This window comes from Notothenia rossii, assembly GCF_949606895.1.
Source record: "Notothenia rossii genome assembly, chromosome: 8".
Taxonomy (NCBI): domain Eukaryota; kingdom Metazoa; phylum Chordata; class Actinopteri; order Perciformes; family Nototheniidae; genus Notothenia; species Notothenia rossii.
In genome coordinates this window covers 75,190,137-75,203,688 of record NC_136906.1, presented here as the reverse complement: position 1 = coordinate 75,203,688, position 13,552 = coordinate 75,190,137, and the positions used below count along the sequence as shown (strand labels likewise).

Here is a 13,552-nt window from a genome sequence, read left to right as displayed (position 1 = left end):
CTTCACCCCGCCTTTAAACCCTGAGTTTGACTGACCGTGAGCGTAGCTGCTGAGCGTGGGCTCGCTCTCTGGAGCAGTCAGATTGAGGTTGAGGTATCCTGCCAGGTCTTTGACCCACACTGAAGGGTTTTCTGGGAACAGAGTTTGACTGCGAGCCAACTGCTGCTTGAGGTCCGCAACATCCAACTACAACGACAACAAGGAAGAGAAACATGTAAGGCTGTGCACGGAGAAACAACCGGTCCATTATGCAAAGTGGGTTTCAGCATGTGATGTTCAACTTGGAAGATGCTACAATGCAGCTTTGATTGTGTGTGTGTGTGGATGGAGTTATTTATAGCTTCTGCAAAGTCAATAACATCATTTCTTCTGTCCAGTCACGAAAAGCTAAATTGTGACGATGATAAATAATCAGGTTTTTCTACAAACTCCTAGTTTAAAAAAAGGCAAGAAGCACACAGAGGGGATTTACAAAAGGATTGCACAGCCTTTGTAGCCACTAAAACTGTACAAATAAGACCAAAAAACACCGTATGAGTGTCTAAGCACCTTCAAAGGATGAAATGCTTTCTATGCAAAAAAGCATTATTGCAAAAACAGTTACACAAAGATGTGTGCTAAAAGCCACAAGCAGTTACAGTGAAATAGTTAGCGTGGTATCATTTATAAGAGGGGTCACGACAGCAGTGAATTACGGCATGGTCATGCTTCCCTTCATTTCTTTTTTTTTTAATGGAAATCTGGAAAGACAGTTGGTTCATGGAAACACATGACTAAAGCTCCCGTACATGGCAACAGATAAACTAATGGTTAGATTCCCCGTCCCTACTCCAACACAGCATCATCGCACTCATCTTAGGGCTGCTCGATTATGGCAAAAATCATAATCTCGATTATTTGGGTCAATAATTGATATCACGATTATTAAAAACGATTATCCATTTACAATTTATTGGAGAACTTTTTTTTGAACAGTATGTTTTGAACAGTTGATTACCCTGAACCTTAAGTATAATTCAACTGAAAAAAAAAAAAAAAAAAAAGTAATAATAATAAAAGAATTATCGTTTTATTTCGATTACGTTGTTTTCGTAATCGTTGCAAGCCATAATCGTGATTGCGATTAAAATACGATTAATTGAGCAGCCCTAACTCATCTGCAAAACTCTACGGGCGTCTATCCGCTGTAACATCGTTAGCACATTATCATTAGAGAGTTGGACCTTTGAGATGGGGAGGGTACCAGGTGTTAATGAGGCACCATTCACCAGGGAATATTTAGCAGAATCTTTCAAAGTAGTTTAATAATTGCTTCTATTTAACTTCAAGAAATACACATTTTCAGCTTTTAAGTTTTTATACAAGCTACATTTCAATGTCTCAAAGGCTGTCAGGATGAGGTGTGTGCGCGTTACTCACGGTTTTGAAAGATTCCTCGAGGGTCTTGCGAGTTGCGTGGCTGACTGGGCTGCTGGGCTGGGGTTTCCTGGGTGGTTTACTCGAGGAGGGTTTCTTATTTTCCGTCTCGGCCGGTGGTGGAACCTGCTCCTTGTTCTGTTTCTTTGCCATCTTCTCAAAACTGTCATAAATGGTCTCAGACATCTTCAGGGGAGCTGAAAAGAAACAAGGGAAACTAAGATATGTGCTTCTTTACTTCGATGGGTTTCTTTTTTTAAATGCAGCGAAAGCATTTTCTATGGTCTCCAACAGTTTTTTCATACGCGACTCGTGTCCTGATAATGAAGTTAATCCTTGAAACCATGGGCGTCCCCTGCCAGTGGCTCCCTCCCCTCACATTCAGTGCGTCCTCCCTCCCTCTATGACTTGCATAATACGCTGTTATTATCCAGGACGAAATTCATGCAACACTTATTACAATCCACGAAGGAATAGAGTTAAGCACCAGCAGCACTTCAAGTATTCCCCTGTGTGTTACTCATTAGGACCCGATTTGTAAACAACTTCCACTTGAACTAAGCACAGATGAGAGATTGACCAACACCAATATACCCGTCTAATAAGTTGGCAAAGACCAAATATGTTATGCCTATATTAGACTACTAAGCAAACACAATCTTGGGTCGAGTATACAAATCTTCTGCAGAACTTCCAGATGAAGCTCCATAACAATGCTACAGTAACTCATGCAGCACAGACATGTACAGTATTTAAGGCCACGCGGCTGCACACAGGAGTCCCAGTCAGACCTACCCACACACTTCAGTCTGTGTTGGCAGAGCTCACCAGTTGTTCACGGATCATTCAGCTGTACAGGCTGCTGACAAATCTAAATCTATATCAGGTCAGCGTCGGTACACAGGGCCGTTTCATCACACCCTGGATTCAGTTCCCTATTCAAATGTTGAGGCAGGATCACTTTTCACTTCCCTGAACACTGAAGCCAGTTGTTAGGTCTGGATTGCACGGCTTAGTATGCATTACCAGAGTTTAATAGTGAGGGAAGTACTGAAAGACTGAGTAATGATGTAAGCTGACCAAGGTGTTCACGTCTATTAATACTAAAAACTAATATCCATACGCGTGTCAGGAAGTCAATCCTTTCCAGCAGCAGCAGCAGCAGCTCCTGACATGAGGACCTGCTGCATACAGTAACCAAGGGAACACATGAGGTCACTCTAGTGAAGACTGGGAAATGGTTAAATATGTGCTCGGACCCAAGTTAAATTACAAGTCAATTCCAGGACTATAATTATCTCTTTTCAAATGAATTCATTTAGTAGTAACCTTGATATTATGCCCTATAAAAGATACTTGAGGCCACTCTACTGTGAGTACAATCATCTTAATAGGAAGGACACAGTCAACTTGCATTGCTGATAAACATCTTTTAGCCAACTGACTGATTTCCCTCAATTGGAAGCGGTACTTGATGAGATGTACACTATGTGATATTATGTATTTAAAAAAGGAAAAAATATATAATGTTCGTTCAAAAACGATAATTTTAGCAGTGTGTTGAAACTGTGAAATTGGTTGTTTGCTATAGAATTTCTTACTCAAAACCAGTCACATGCAAAACCACACACACACCTCTATAAAAAAAATGTGGGTGACACCTGATTATCGTTCTTTACTTGATTTTGGAAAAATAACAAATGTTTTCCTGTACTTAAAAAATGTAAAATCTAGCAAATAAAGTGGGTGAAAAAATAAGTTGTTTTGAGATCCTTTGAAAGTACTCAACGGCTGTGTTCTATATTAATGGTTTTAAACCAGACTAAACAAGAACAGCGTTTAACAATGTTTTGTTGTTGAAAATATATTCATCAAATCAATGACTATTTCCATGAAAGCGTCTATGAACCATAAATCAGAGAAGGTTTCCACTTCTTCAAGCATGGTCATGTCTACATTGAGTCATCATCAAAGAGGGACAGACACAATCAGTGTACTAAATTCACCCCCCCTCCCCTCCCTCAGGCAACCTTAAAAAAAACTATTAGGATATTTGACGAGCACTTGAGTGAACCCAGTGAACGAGGGGCGGATTTTGGTGGCAGCTTTGGTGTCTGTAAGCAGAGGGTCCTGGGGGTCTGCTGGGGTGTAATCTGAGTAGATGCACCCAACATGGCCCTCTCACAGGGTGGGTGGACTGGGAATGGATTTTCACACCAGCAGAAGAATAGCTGACAGGATTCTTCACATATAGACACAGAGCAAACCCCTTTCAGATATTTCTCAACAACAGCAAGGCTTGTGTCGCTAGTTTTTACTTGCAGATTGCATATTTAATTAGGTGTTCAAAGTCAACTTTATTGTCAATCTTTCAGTTTGTGTGTACAGACAGAGATCGAAATACCCTTTCCATCAAATCCCGAATACAAAAATTCATAACAATATTTATAAAAAGATGTATATCCTATATATACACAATCAACACATTTAGACATAAATAAAAGCAAAACAATCAATATATACCAAATAACAGTCACTTCAATATCTTGGGGACATGTTGGTGAGACTTTCATGCCAACAAATGCTTCTATGTAACTGTTATGCATAAAATGAATTGAACTAAACATAACATTTAATAAACCAACAATAACGGTTTGAATGACGTCTGTTTTTGTCATCTTCTCGAGTTAGGGTCCCCTCAACGTTTGTGGCTTGTAAACCTACGTGTTGGACTGCACTGTTGAAACTAGAGCTGTGGTCAGACATCCTAGAACTTGTCTGGACATGTGACAAGTTCAATCTAAGTTTCAAATCGCCTGTCGCAAATATGACCTTCTCAAGGGGAAGTTGTTTATATGATGCATTGCAATAATTCATGCAAACCCGGCAGGTTTAGAAAGACAAAGAATATTAAGAGGGAAGATAAGGGTAAATAATCAAGGTTCCTAGACTGCCTTATCTGAGTGATGTTCCTAGTCTTGGTTACGTTATCCCACTTTTATTTCATATTTGTTAACCGTTGCAATATTTAGGTATTTGGTCAGAGATATTATGGATATTTTACTTTCTCTATATTGACCATGTAAGTGTTGTAGGCATTTAAGTGAATGAATCTAAATAACTAATATTTCAGTATTTATCTATTTCTTTCTGGTAAAGCTCATGGTTAGTTTTAGATAAAAGTATTAGCTTGATTACACTAAGTCAATACTAGAAATGTTAAGATAGTTCACGATAAGAACTATAGTCCTTGAAGAATTTAAAAGCATTTGCCAAAAAGAGAAATTTATTTGTTTGAAATAAAACCTTAAAGTCACCTTTAAACTGACCCGGTCACGGTCACTGTGATCAGACAGACTTTGGACCGGCTGTTTCTCTGATAAAACTGGTGCGTAAACAAATAGTGGTGGAAAAGGAAGATTAAAATGTGCTGCAAAGAGAGGGTGTGGTAAATACAGACAGTTTTTGCCAGGTTTACTGAATGTAATGAATAAAAAACTATCAATCCATCAAAGGTTTGTCATTTGAATTAGGAGATACTGAATCATCACACAGTAAAGTGTCACAGTGAAGGCTTTTACTGTCAATCGTACATAGCTACAGTGTAGTTTTAGAGAGGCGAAGTCCCGCCCATCTACTTCCGACCCATGGGACCTTATTTCGAAAAAAGTTTCTATTGAAGTCAATGGGGAGAGAAAGGTTATATTTCGATCCAGTTTGAATTGTGCCACGAATTACACATTTGATGTTTGTCAGTCTTAAAAAATCCTTTCCATATAAAAAAGTCATAATTTGTCGTAAAACTGTTGAAATATAAGACTATGAAAAATACGCAACTAGAAAGACTACAAACCCTAGAATCCCGTTCCCGCATGCTGGCTCTTACGGAACCGACTGACTCCCCTTGTGTGTGTGTACAGCTCTCAACATGCCCAGACTTGGAGTGATTTTCACCTCTTTTAATACTTTTCACCTCATTCTGAAAGAAAGAAGTGAAATGTGCCAACGAGACGGCCGTCTTGGTGTGTGGTGCGAGACGGGAGATGTAGTTCATTGAGCGGTTTCACAAAAAAAAGTGTTACTTCACAGTTTTATTTTTTTGACTTGCAAAATTATCTTTTAAATTGACAAACATCATATGTGTAATTCGTGGCACAATTCAAACGGGATCAAAAGATAATCTTTCTCTCTCCATTGACTTCAATACATACTTTTCCCGAAATAAGGTCCCATGGAGGTCCCCCGGAAAGGGAGGGACTTCACTTCTCTATAAGTGTAGAAATAAGTTGATTAGCTCTTTTCAACCACCACATTCCTTCCCACTCTCTGAACATGTCTGTCCTGGCTCCAGTTCTACTGTCTGCTCATTTGATAATACACATTCATATACAGATTTGCAATGTTTTAAGCACAGAATGGATTCTAACATATGCTCCACTCAAGACAGGGCTTCAGGTAATCACCCATGACTCCTCTTTCAACTGATCATCATGCCGACCATCAGCTGATGTTGTGCTTTGTTTGTGGTGGTCTCAAACTGATTTACATACAGTAAAGCTGGGCTTTTGGGGCCCCTGGATCTCTGGGACTGAGGGTCAGTTCCCCAATTTATCAAATTGTTAATCCAGTCTTGATACCTGTCACAGAACTGTGGCAAGTGTTTCATTTTGATTAACAGGTAAACTTGTAATGATAAATAAGAAATTGATTATATCAGGCTGTGTTTACACAAGTTACATGTTATCATGATTAAAACCTGAATATTGCCATCCATATCCTTTAAAAAGGGGGCGGCAAGGGATTTGATGCTTTAGCCAAATGTATTCAAGCCTATAATTCAGAAAGTATGTAATAATAAAGTAAAAAACCTTCTGATTTCTCTTATCAGGCTGTCATGTATATCTTTATTACAACACCACACGTGTATTTTATTAAAATTACAGATTATTATTAGAATATGTTTTGTTGTTTGTCTGAAAAACCAAATAAACTGTCTTATCATGTAGTTCTTTTTGAGTGAACCCCAAGGAAAAGCAGCTGTAGTTTTGCATCAGCTAATGGGTATCCTGAAAAATCCTAAAATACATTGATGATTCAGCACTGACAGCTGTTCCTTAAGGCTAAGTGGAAAAAAGGAGATGCCCAAGTCATTATCCTGACATTACACTGTTGAATTACGTCGCAACAACAGCACCTTTTAAAAAAATGTAACAGCAGCAAAAAGAGCAAAAGGTCCCACAAGAAGCTCCTCAGTGATGACGTTGCTCCCGTTGACACACTGCTAGCAAGCTAACTGCAACACTTTTTATCCCTTCTAGCTCTATGTGAAAGAACAACATTGCCCAGAAAGGCCAGTAAGCTTTTATTTTTAAAATGATTATGTCAACAGAGAAGTTATAAATACAGCCACTCACATTAAATGGTAGAATTAGAAAACACAAAATTGTGCACGCAGGAAGTAGCTTTACTGCGTGATGCTAATGCTAAAGCTAGCAGGTCGAATCAGTTGACAGCTATGAGAATCCCTTTCATTCTCCACCGCTTCCATGACTATCAAAACCGTTAAGACACCGTTTCTATGACTATCATATCCGATAAGAGACCGTTTCTACTAATATCATAACCGTTAAGACGTCGTTTCCATGATTATCGTGACCGTTAAGAGACCGTTTCAATGAATATCATACCCGTTAAAACCCCGTTTCCATGACTATCATAACCTTTAAATCACGGACATGAAAGAGATTATTGAGCTCCATTAGTATCACATTTTGTCTTATTTGAACTACTTCTGTGGGGTAAATGGGTCAGCTATTGGGGCCACTTACGTCTGGATGCCAGGATGTTAGATTCTCCCAGGGCTTTCCGTCCACCGGCTCCGGGTTTCTTGTCGCTCGGGTTCTTCCCTCCTCCTCCGGTTGCGCTTGTATTTTTCTTCCCTTTCTTCACAACCTCCCATTTACCAGCTGAGCCATTGTTCGAAGCCATGTTTTTAGTCCTGATACTGGGTCGTTTTTCTAAAGTTATGTGACTCCTTCGTCCTGCGGAATGAAACGGGACGACTCAAACAGCTCGGATAATTTAACCTTCCGCCTGCCACGTCTCTTTGGTCGGCGTGACGTCAGAGTGATGCGTTCAAAAACCGGTTCAAACCGTTACCTTCAGATTCAAACACGTCTGCGTTTATATCGAAAAAAAATGGACATTTCATTGAAGGGTTTCCATCTCACACATGATGATTTAAGAACATTTTACCTCCCCACAAAACTAATACACACATAACCACAAAGCATAAATAATTCATTGTATTGTAAGATTACCCTATGTTGGCATCCTGAGTCCTACATTTTAAGACCTTTTATTGTATTGTTTCGATTTTTTTTTCTTGTATTTTAGATATTTTACTCTCTGTCTGTCTTGTAATTGTATTAATCTTTTAGCACTTTCATTCCTTTTAATATATAAAGCCCACTGAGACAAACGTGTTTTTTTACTGTATATTGGGCTATATAAATAAACTTTTATTTGTTTTGATTTATTTACTGTTCTCATCAAGGTGTGGGATCCGAACAGAGTCCTAACAAACCCTTATATTGACACATCATGCAAGCAAACCTTTTTTATACTGTGAACCCTGCACAATCCTCTGTTTTGCACATTTCTGCTCAACACTACCTCTTTTAAAAGCTGCATAGCTCTCCACTTGGGTCTGCGCATATTGTGAATTATATTCAAGTGTATAAGTTCTTTAAGTCAAGCAAGATACAAACAATAGCAATTGTGTTTATACAAATCATATGCTACAGAAGAGCTTCTTCCAGCCCGACCTTTAGCTGAAATTATTGATGATTTGCCGATTGATTACCAATTTTCTTTAATGAATAACTAGAAATGTATTCATGTCGTCCTTGTGTGCTCTCTGTTGTTGGCTCCATCTCTAACCAGTGCCACGTCCATTTAAACCATAAAGGATGGCTGGGATCTGGGGAGCAGACGTGGATTTTGGCTGCAGTTTCTCAGTGTTTGGCGCGAACATCCTGGATCTCTTTCAAAACCTCCTCTATGAGTTGAAGCTTAACCAATGACCACAATGGACATCTCACTGTGTCAATATTTATCTTATGTACTTTTGTTTACTTGACAATACATCTCTCTCTTGGTCCCAAAACAGGTTTCAAGTGCAAATCCTTTCTCTCTAGACTTAACATCCGGTTGTTACACTACAAGGGTTGGACAATATATACATTTGATATATTTTGGGATATGAGACAAGATATTTTCTTCGATTCTGAATATCGGAATATCAAGATATGGCATAATTGTTGTCTTTTCCAAGTTTTTAAATGGTGTATTAGGTCTCTTTACCCACTTAGTCATTATATTTACATTACTGATGATTATTATAATTGTTTTATCTCATAGTGTAAGTCTGTTTTGAAATTAGAAACCCTACAATATTATAGCAATATCCAAGTATTTGATCAAAAAAATCATATTTTCATATACTCACATAGCCAGGCCCTGCTATAAGTGTGTGTTTGTGATGTTATTGGCACGGTGATACAAAACTGCTCCTGATTAAGGAGGAATACAGCAGTAACATGTCAGAAAGCAAACACAACAATAAGGTTTGTTTCTTTTCTTGAACACAAGAGCTTTATTTTATTGCAGCAGTGACTGCAAACGATGCAAGTTTATCACAAGCTGCCATGACTTACACTTTTAAGTATTTTCTCTCAGACAGGTTTTAACCACTGTCGATCACAATAAACCACACCAATAGTTCCTTGGCTGCCCCTGTGGTGGCGGTTGAACGCTTTGCAAAATAACTCAATTAAATACGGCAAAATAAAGATGATAGCAGCTCAAATGATTAACTCATTCAACACAGCCAAACATTAGTACTTATTAGTGTCTGTCTGTACATGTTATGCACTCAAAGAATTCAAAGCCTGGCATTTGTCTTGTAATTTACGCTGACGCCTCTAACTTGGCCATTTCACATTTCAATGCAAATCGAAAAAAAACAAACCTCTTTAAAATAAATCTACAAAATATATAAAATTGCATCTTTCTGTATCTTCACTGCATGTTGGCATTTTAGTCAATTTGTTTTGCTACATTTAGTGCAATATCTTCAATATCCCCAAATCCAGAAACCGTAGCTTATTCAAAGAAAAACCATAAATAAATAATTAATACAACATACTGTCTCATAAACAAATCGTCAATACAATCATAAGCAAACCGTATGAATGAATTCGGGAGTGATGACTTCTTTCTGCATTATGAGCAGTTCAAAGTCGGTGATATGTCCGGGGGGGGGGAGAAAGGGGGTTAATGTATGTTCACGTGTCATCATAAGAAAAATCTTAAAAATATATGTGCATGCCTCTTTCTTAAAGTGTCTTAAATCGATTAATAATGTCTCCTAGTGAAGTTTATAGCCCAAATATGTTTAAACTGGTCACATTGTGTGGAAATCGCTGTGGTTTCATGTAAACTCTGCAGAGGACCCTGATGCTCGTCTGTGGCCACCGATGAAAGTGCATGGTGAGAGAAAGTGACCGGTGAGTGCTGGATTCCTGTAATCTCATTGCTATGAACCTTTTCTCTTGCAGGCTAACCCAGCCCTGCAGTGCAGCTGTCTCCTCTGTGAGAATAAAGTCATGTTGAGTCCAGCTACTTTAAAGCAAAAGTCAACATGGGTATGGACAGCCGCGGAAAAGACGGGGGAAGTTGTAAAAAGGAAATAATAAAAGGGGTAAAAACAGGAGGACGATAAAAGGGTGGAGGATGACGAAGAGATCAGAACTCTTCCTCGTCTCCTTGTGCCCCGTCGTCGACGTCTTCATCCTCTGGTGGTGCAAAGCCCTCCTGTGGAAGCAGGCTGAGGTCAGTGTACGTCAGGATGAGAAACAAAACATGGTTCACCAGAGCCGGGGGAGGGTGGATTATAATCAGAGAAAAAAAAAAGAATGACCTTGTGAATTTACTAGAAAATGGAAGTGAATAGTCACGGAGAATGTACCAAATTCTTTTGTAAATTTACAACAATACTCAAATGATTTTTTCTTACATTATACCCCCTCCCCCCGGCTCCGAAGGTTATTTATTTTTTTATCTACAATGTGCCTAATATGCCGAGGTGTAAATCTCTACTGGTTGGTGTTACTGCAGATGTCCTTGCTCGTTCTGCAAGATCAGATCCTTGTGGCTACCTTTGTTTTTCACCTTGACATGAAGCTTTCATTTGGTTTCCATCAGACCTCTGAGTCAGCTTAAAGATACTGCAGTTGGCTTTCTGCAGCACCCTGATATTTTAAAAACTCATGTAAATGGGAAAAAGGGTTTCAAAGAAAGCAGATTCAGGGATTTACTCGCTACCTGCTAAACTATTAATGCATCATTCTGTACACCTTAACTAACTCATGACTATCCAGGAACTTTAAGTCTTCCTAAGACATTCTCACAAGAAACTCTAAGGTCATTTCTCTTCTGTATAGTTGCACCTACTAAACCAGTGATTTCAAATGGGGGTACGCGGACCCCTAGTGGTATGTTTGGGGTACTGCAGGGGGTACGTGAGATAAAAAATAAATTAAAAGGTTAATTAAAAAAATACCATGCATGATTACAAAAATAATCTTAGTACAATAAGTTAAATAGAAAACACCATTTTATATAAAATATTCCTAGAACCACTAAAGGGGTCCTCATATAAACATGTTACATTTGTGTATTGTATTTATAGTTTTTCATAATACAGTATATCCTTTTGTTCATTGGTTTGTTAATTATTGTAATTATTTATATAGGCTTTTTCTGTCAAAAATGTCCGGGGTCGGTCAGGGGGTACTTGGCTGGGAAAACGTTTCAAAGGGGGGTACATTACTGAAAAAAGTTTGAGAAGCACTGAGCTAAACAATATTAATAGAAAACTGAGAGCCATCTCCCCTCCATCGTTCAGCTTAAAAAGTATTATTAATTTGGCATGTAAGCAAATATTATTAACGTGCTAAATCTTGTGTCCTGTGATTTGAATGTGTTTACCTCTGTACTGTAAAGCACATCCATGATTTTGTTGAAGATTGGGTTTTCACTTTCGCTGTCCTGGCAGAGGACCTCAATGTCTCTCAGCTTTCCGAAGTAGAAGTCTCTCTCCTTCTCCAGTCCGTCTATAGTCAGCTTCAGCTCCTGCAGCTGTGTGCAGAGAGAGGAGGGGTTTGGGTGCTCTCAAAGTGAAACAGGGCTTTCAGAGAAACTTCATAAAAATAATTAGGTACCATCAATCATGCAATTTAATTATAAACCTGCACTGATGGGTAACTACTGCTTCTATTTATAGAAGACATTTCTGAACAAAACGGATGAATATCGCTATCAAACACTGAAAACAAAATAATAATAATGCTGCTTATAATAATAATAATAACTATCTCTAAATATAGAAACAAGTTATTCTTTCATATTCATTTTTTTTATTATTGTTTCACATTCTTTACTTGATTGTATTAACTCCCGTTTCATTTCAATCTGTTAGGTCTCCCTGAATGTTCGATGTTGAGGGAGGGGGGAGGGGAGTGTTATTTCCCCATGTGTTAATCTATGTATGTGTGACGGTATGTTCTTTTAAAAAAAAAAACCCGATAAAAATCATGTTAAAAAATAAAATAAATGTCTGAACAGCCCGTCGGTACCTGCTGGTGAAGCTCCACGACTTCAGAGTCCCCCCCGTTACGGGACGTGTTATTGGATTTACGGGGCGCTGCTACAATGATCTGCTTCTGTGGCGGGGGGGCAGGTTTTGGTACTGTAGGGGAAGTCCTCACAGGGCCTGGAAGACAGAAACACACACACACACATGTTTATATATCTGCACTGTGTTGTTTTTAGTCTGCTGTCAGATTCACTTCATTTTACCCAATGCAGCTGCAACCACTCAATTATATATAGAATAAATGTGACCCAAAATTATTTGTATGTTTTAAGTGTCCCACAATTCAATAAGGTCAGACTGAAGCACTCCTTCGTGCGTCAGTCAATCCTCACAGTACACTAAAAGGTCATTAAAAAGGTTTTCTCTCACTGATTGTGCTGTTATGGTAAATGTTCGTTGTTTGTGTTTCATGTACTGTGTCTGGATCGTAAGTCCTTCTTAGTCTCTGTACTAAAGGGTTGTGTTGGGAGAAAAACAATGAAAAGATGCCAAGAAGGAACATGTTTGCAGAGATTTGAATATCTTTTTTCAGCCGATTCAGATATTAATGAAACCTTTAAAACTTCTGACTGTTGAAAATACATTTAATAAGATATCAAGATTTTAAACTCTGGGTTCAACCTTTTTTTTTCCAACTTAGAACAAAGCAAATAAGATATCATACTCATCGCATACAAAAACAACTCAACACTTACCCTAACCTAAACCGACTTCCTACCTTACAACGTTAAAGCCAAGTCATTCCTGTCAACAAGTCCCTTCAAGAGATAAGGAGAGGTCTGTAACTGTTTCTAACAAGATAAAAGCACAAAAGGAAACCCACACACATGCACAAACACTCACAGATTATTGATAAATGTCTTTGCGGTTTGCTTTGATGATATTACCTTGAATAACAATTCACGTGTCACTACTGGAATACTTCACTGCTAACATCGTTTGATCTGACGCACACGTACTAGTTGTTCTCTAATATACTGTAACTTTGGTTTGGACGTCTTCTTTATTTTTCCTGCCTTGCAACTTATTTACAGCACATTCAAATATTGATTGGCAGACAGACTAACAACTTGTGAGTCATAGCAGGGAATCTTGTGAAGGCTGCTTTTGTAGAGACAATGTCCAAAAGACTTGTGAGACTGTATGAAACAATTCAAATGTACCTTAAATCAATAAACAGTTTGAATGAAGAAAAAATCACTCTGCGCACGCACGCAGACACACGCAGACACACGCAGACACACACACACACACACACACACACACACGATGCAGAGGATGTTACCTGAGCGAGAGGGGGGTCTTTTAGGTTTGCTGGGACTGTGTGCACCTGGGTTAGAGGTGGGGATGTTTTTCCATGAAGACGTGAAACCAATGAAATGAAGCCTTTGAGTACACACACACACACACACACAC

At 38.6% G+C, this 13,552-nt stretch overlaps 2 protein-coding genes across 7 annotated transcripts in view; both read right to left on the bottom strand.

Annotated features, from left to right (window-relative positions):
• tmem214 (transmembrane protein 214) overlaps nucleotides 1–7,584 on the bottom strand; it is a gene marked incomplete at its 3' end in the record, with an annotated part of 15,248 nt that extends 7,664 nt beyond the window's left edge. Inside the window, exons 1-3 of the mRNA XM_079645316.1 lie at nucleotides 7,245–7,584; nucleotides 1,420–1,613; nucleotides 7–186 (exon numbers count right to left, since the gene is read on the bottom strand). Of these exons, the coding sequence (XP_079501442.1) occupies nucleotides 7–186; nucleotides 1,420–1,613; nucleotides 7,245–7,404 (534 nt within the window). The 5' untranslated portion in view covers nucleotides 7,405–7,584. The remainder of the gene's footprint in view (nucleotides 1–6; nucleotides 187–1,419; nucleotides 1,614–7,244) is intronic.
• The window catches only part of LOC307016396 (microtubule-associated protein RP/EB family member 3-like), a 77,510-nt gene that overhangs the window by 52,781 nt on the left and 11,177 nt on the right, over nucleotides 1–13,552 (bottom strand). For 2 of the 6 annotated variants that reach the window (XM_079645503.1, XM_079645504.1), the window contains exons 6-9: nucleotides 13,422–13,466; nucleotides 12,117–12,253; nucleotides 11,470–11,619; nucleotides 9,046–10,293 (exon numbers count right to left, since the gene is read on the bottom strand). In XM_079645503.1, the coding sequence (XP_079501629.1) occupies nucleotides 10,225–10,293; nucleotides 11,470–11,619; nucleotides 12,117–12,253; nucleotides 13,422–13,466 (401 nt within the window). In that variant the 3' untranslated portion in view covers nucleotides 9,046–10,224. Of the gene's footprint in view, nucleotides 1–9,045; nucleotides 10,307–11,469; nucleotides 11,620–12,116; nucleotides 12,254–13,421; nucleotides 13,467–13,552 lie in introns of those variants that run through there. The other 4 variants (XR_013801792.1, XR_013801793.1, XM_079645505.1 and 1 more) reach the window with 4 other exon arrangements.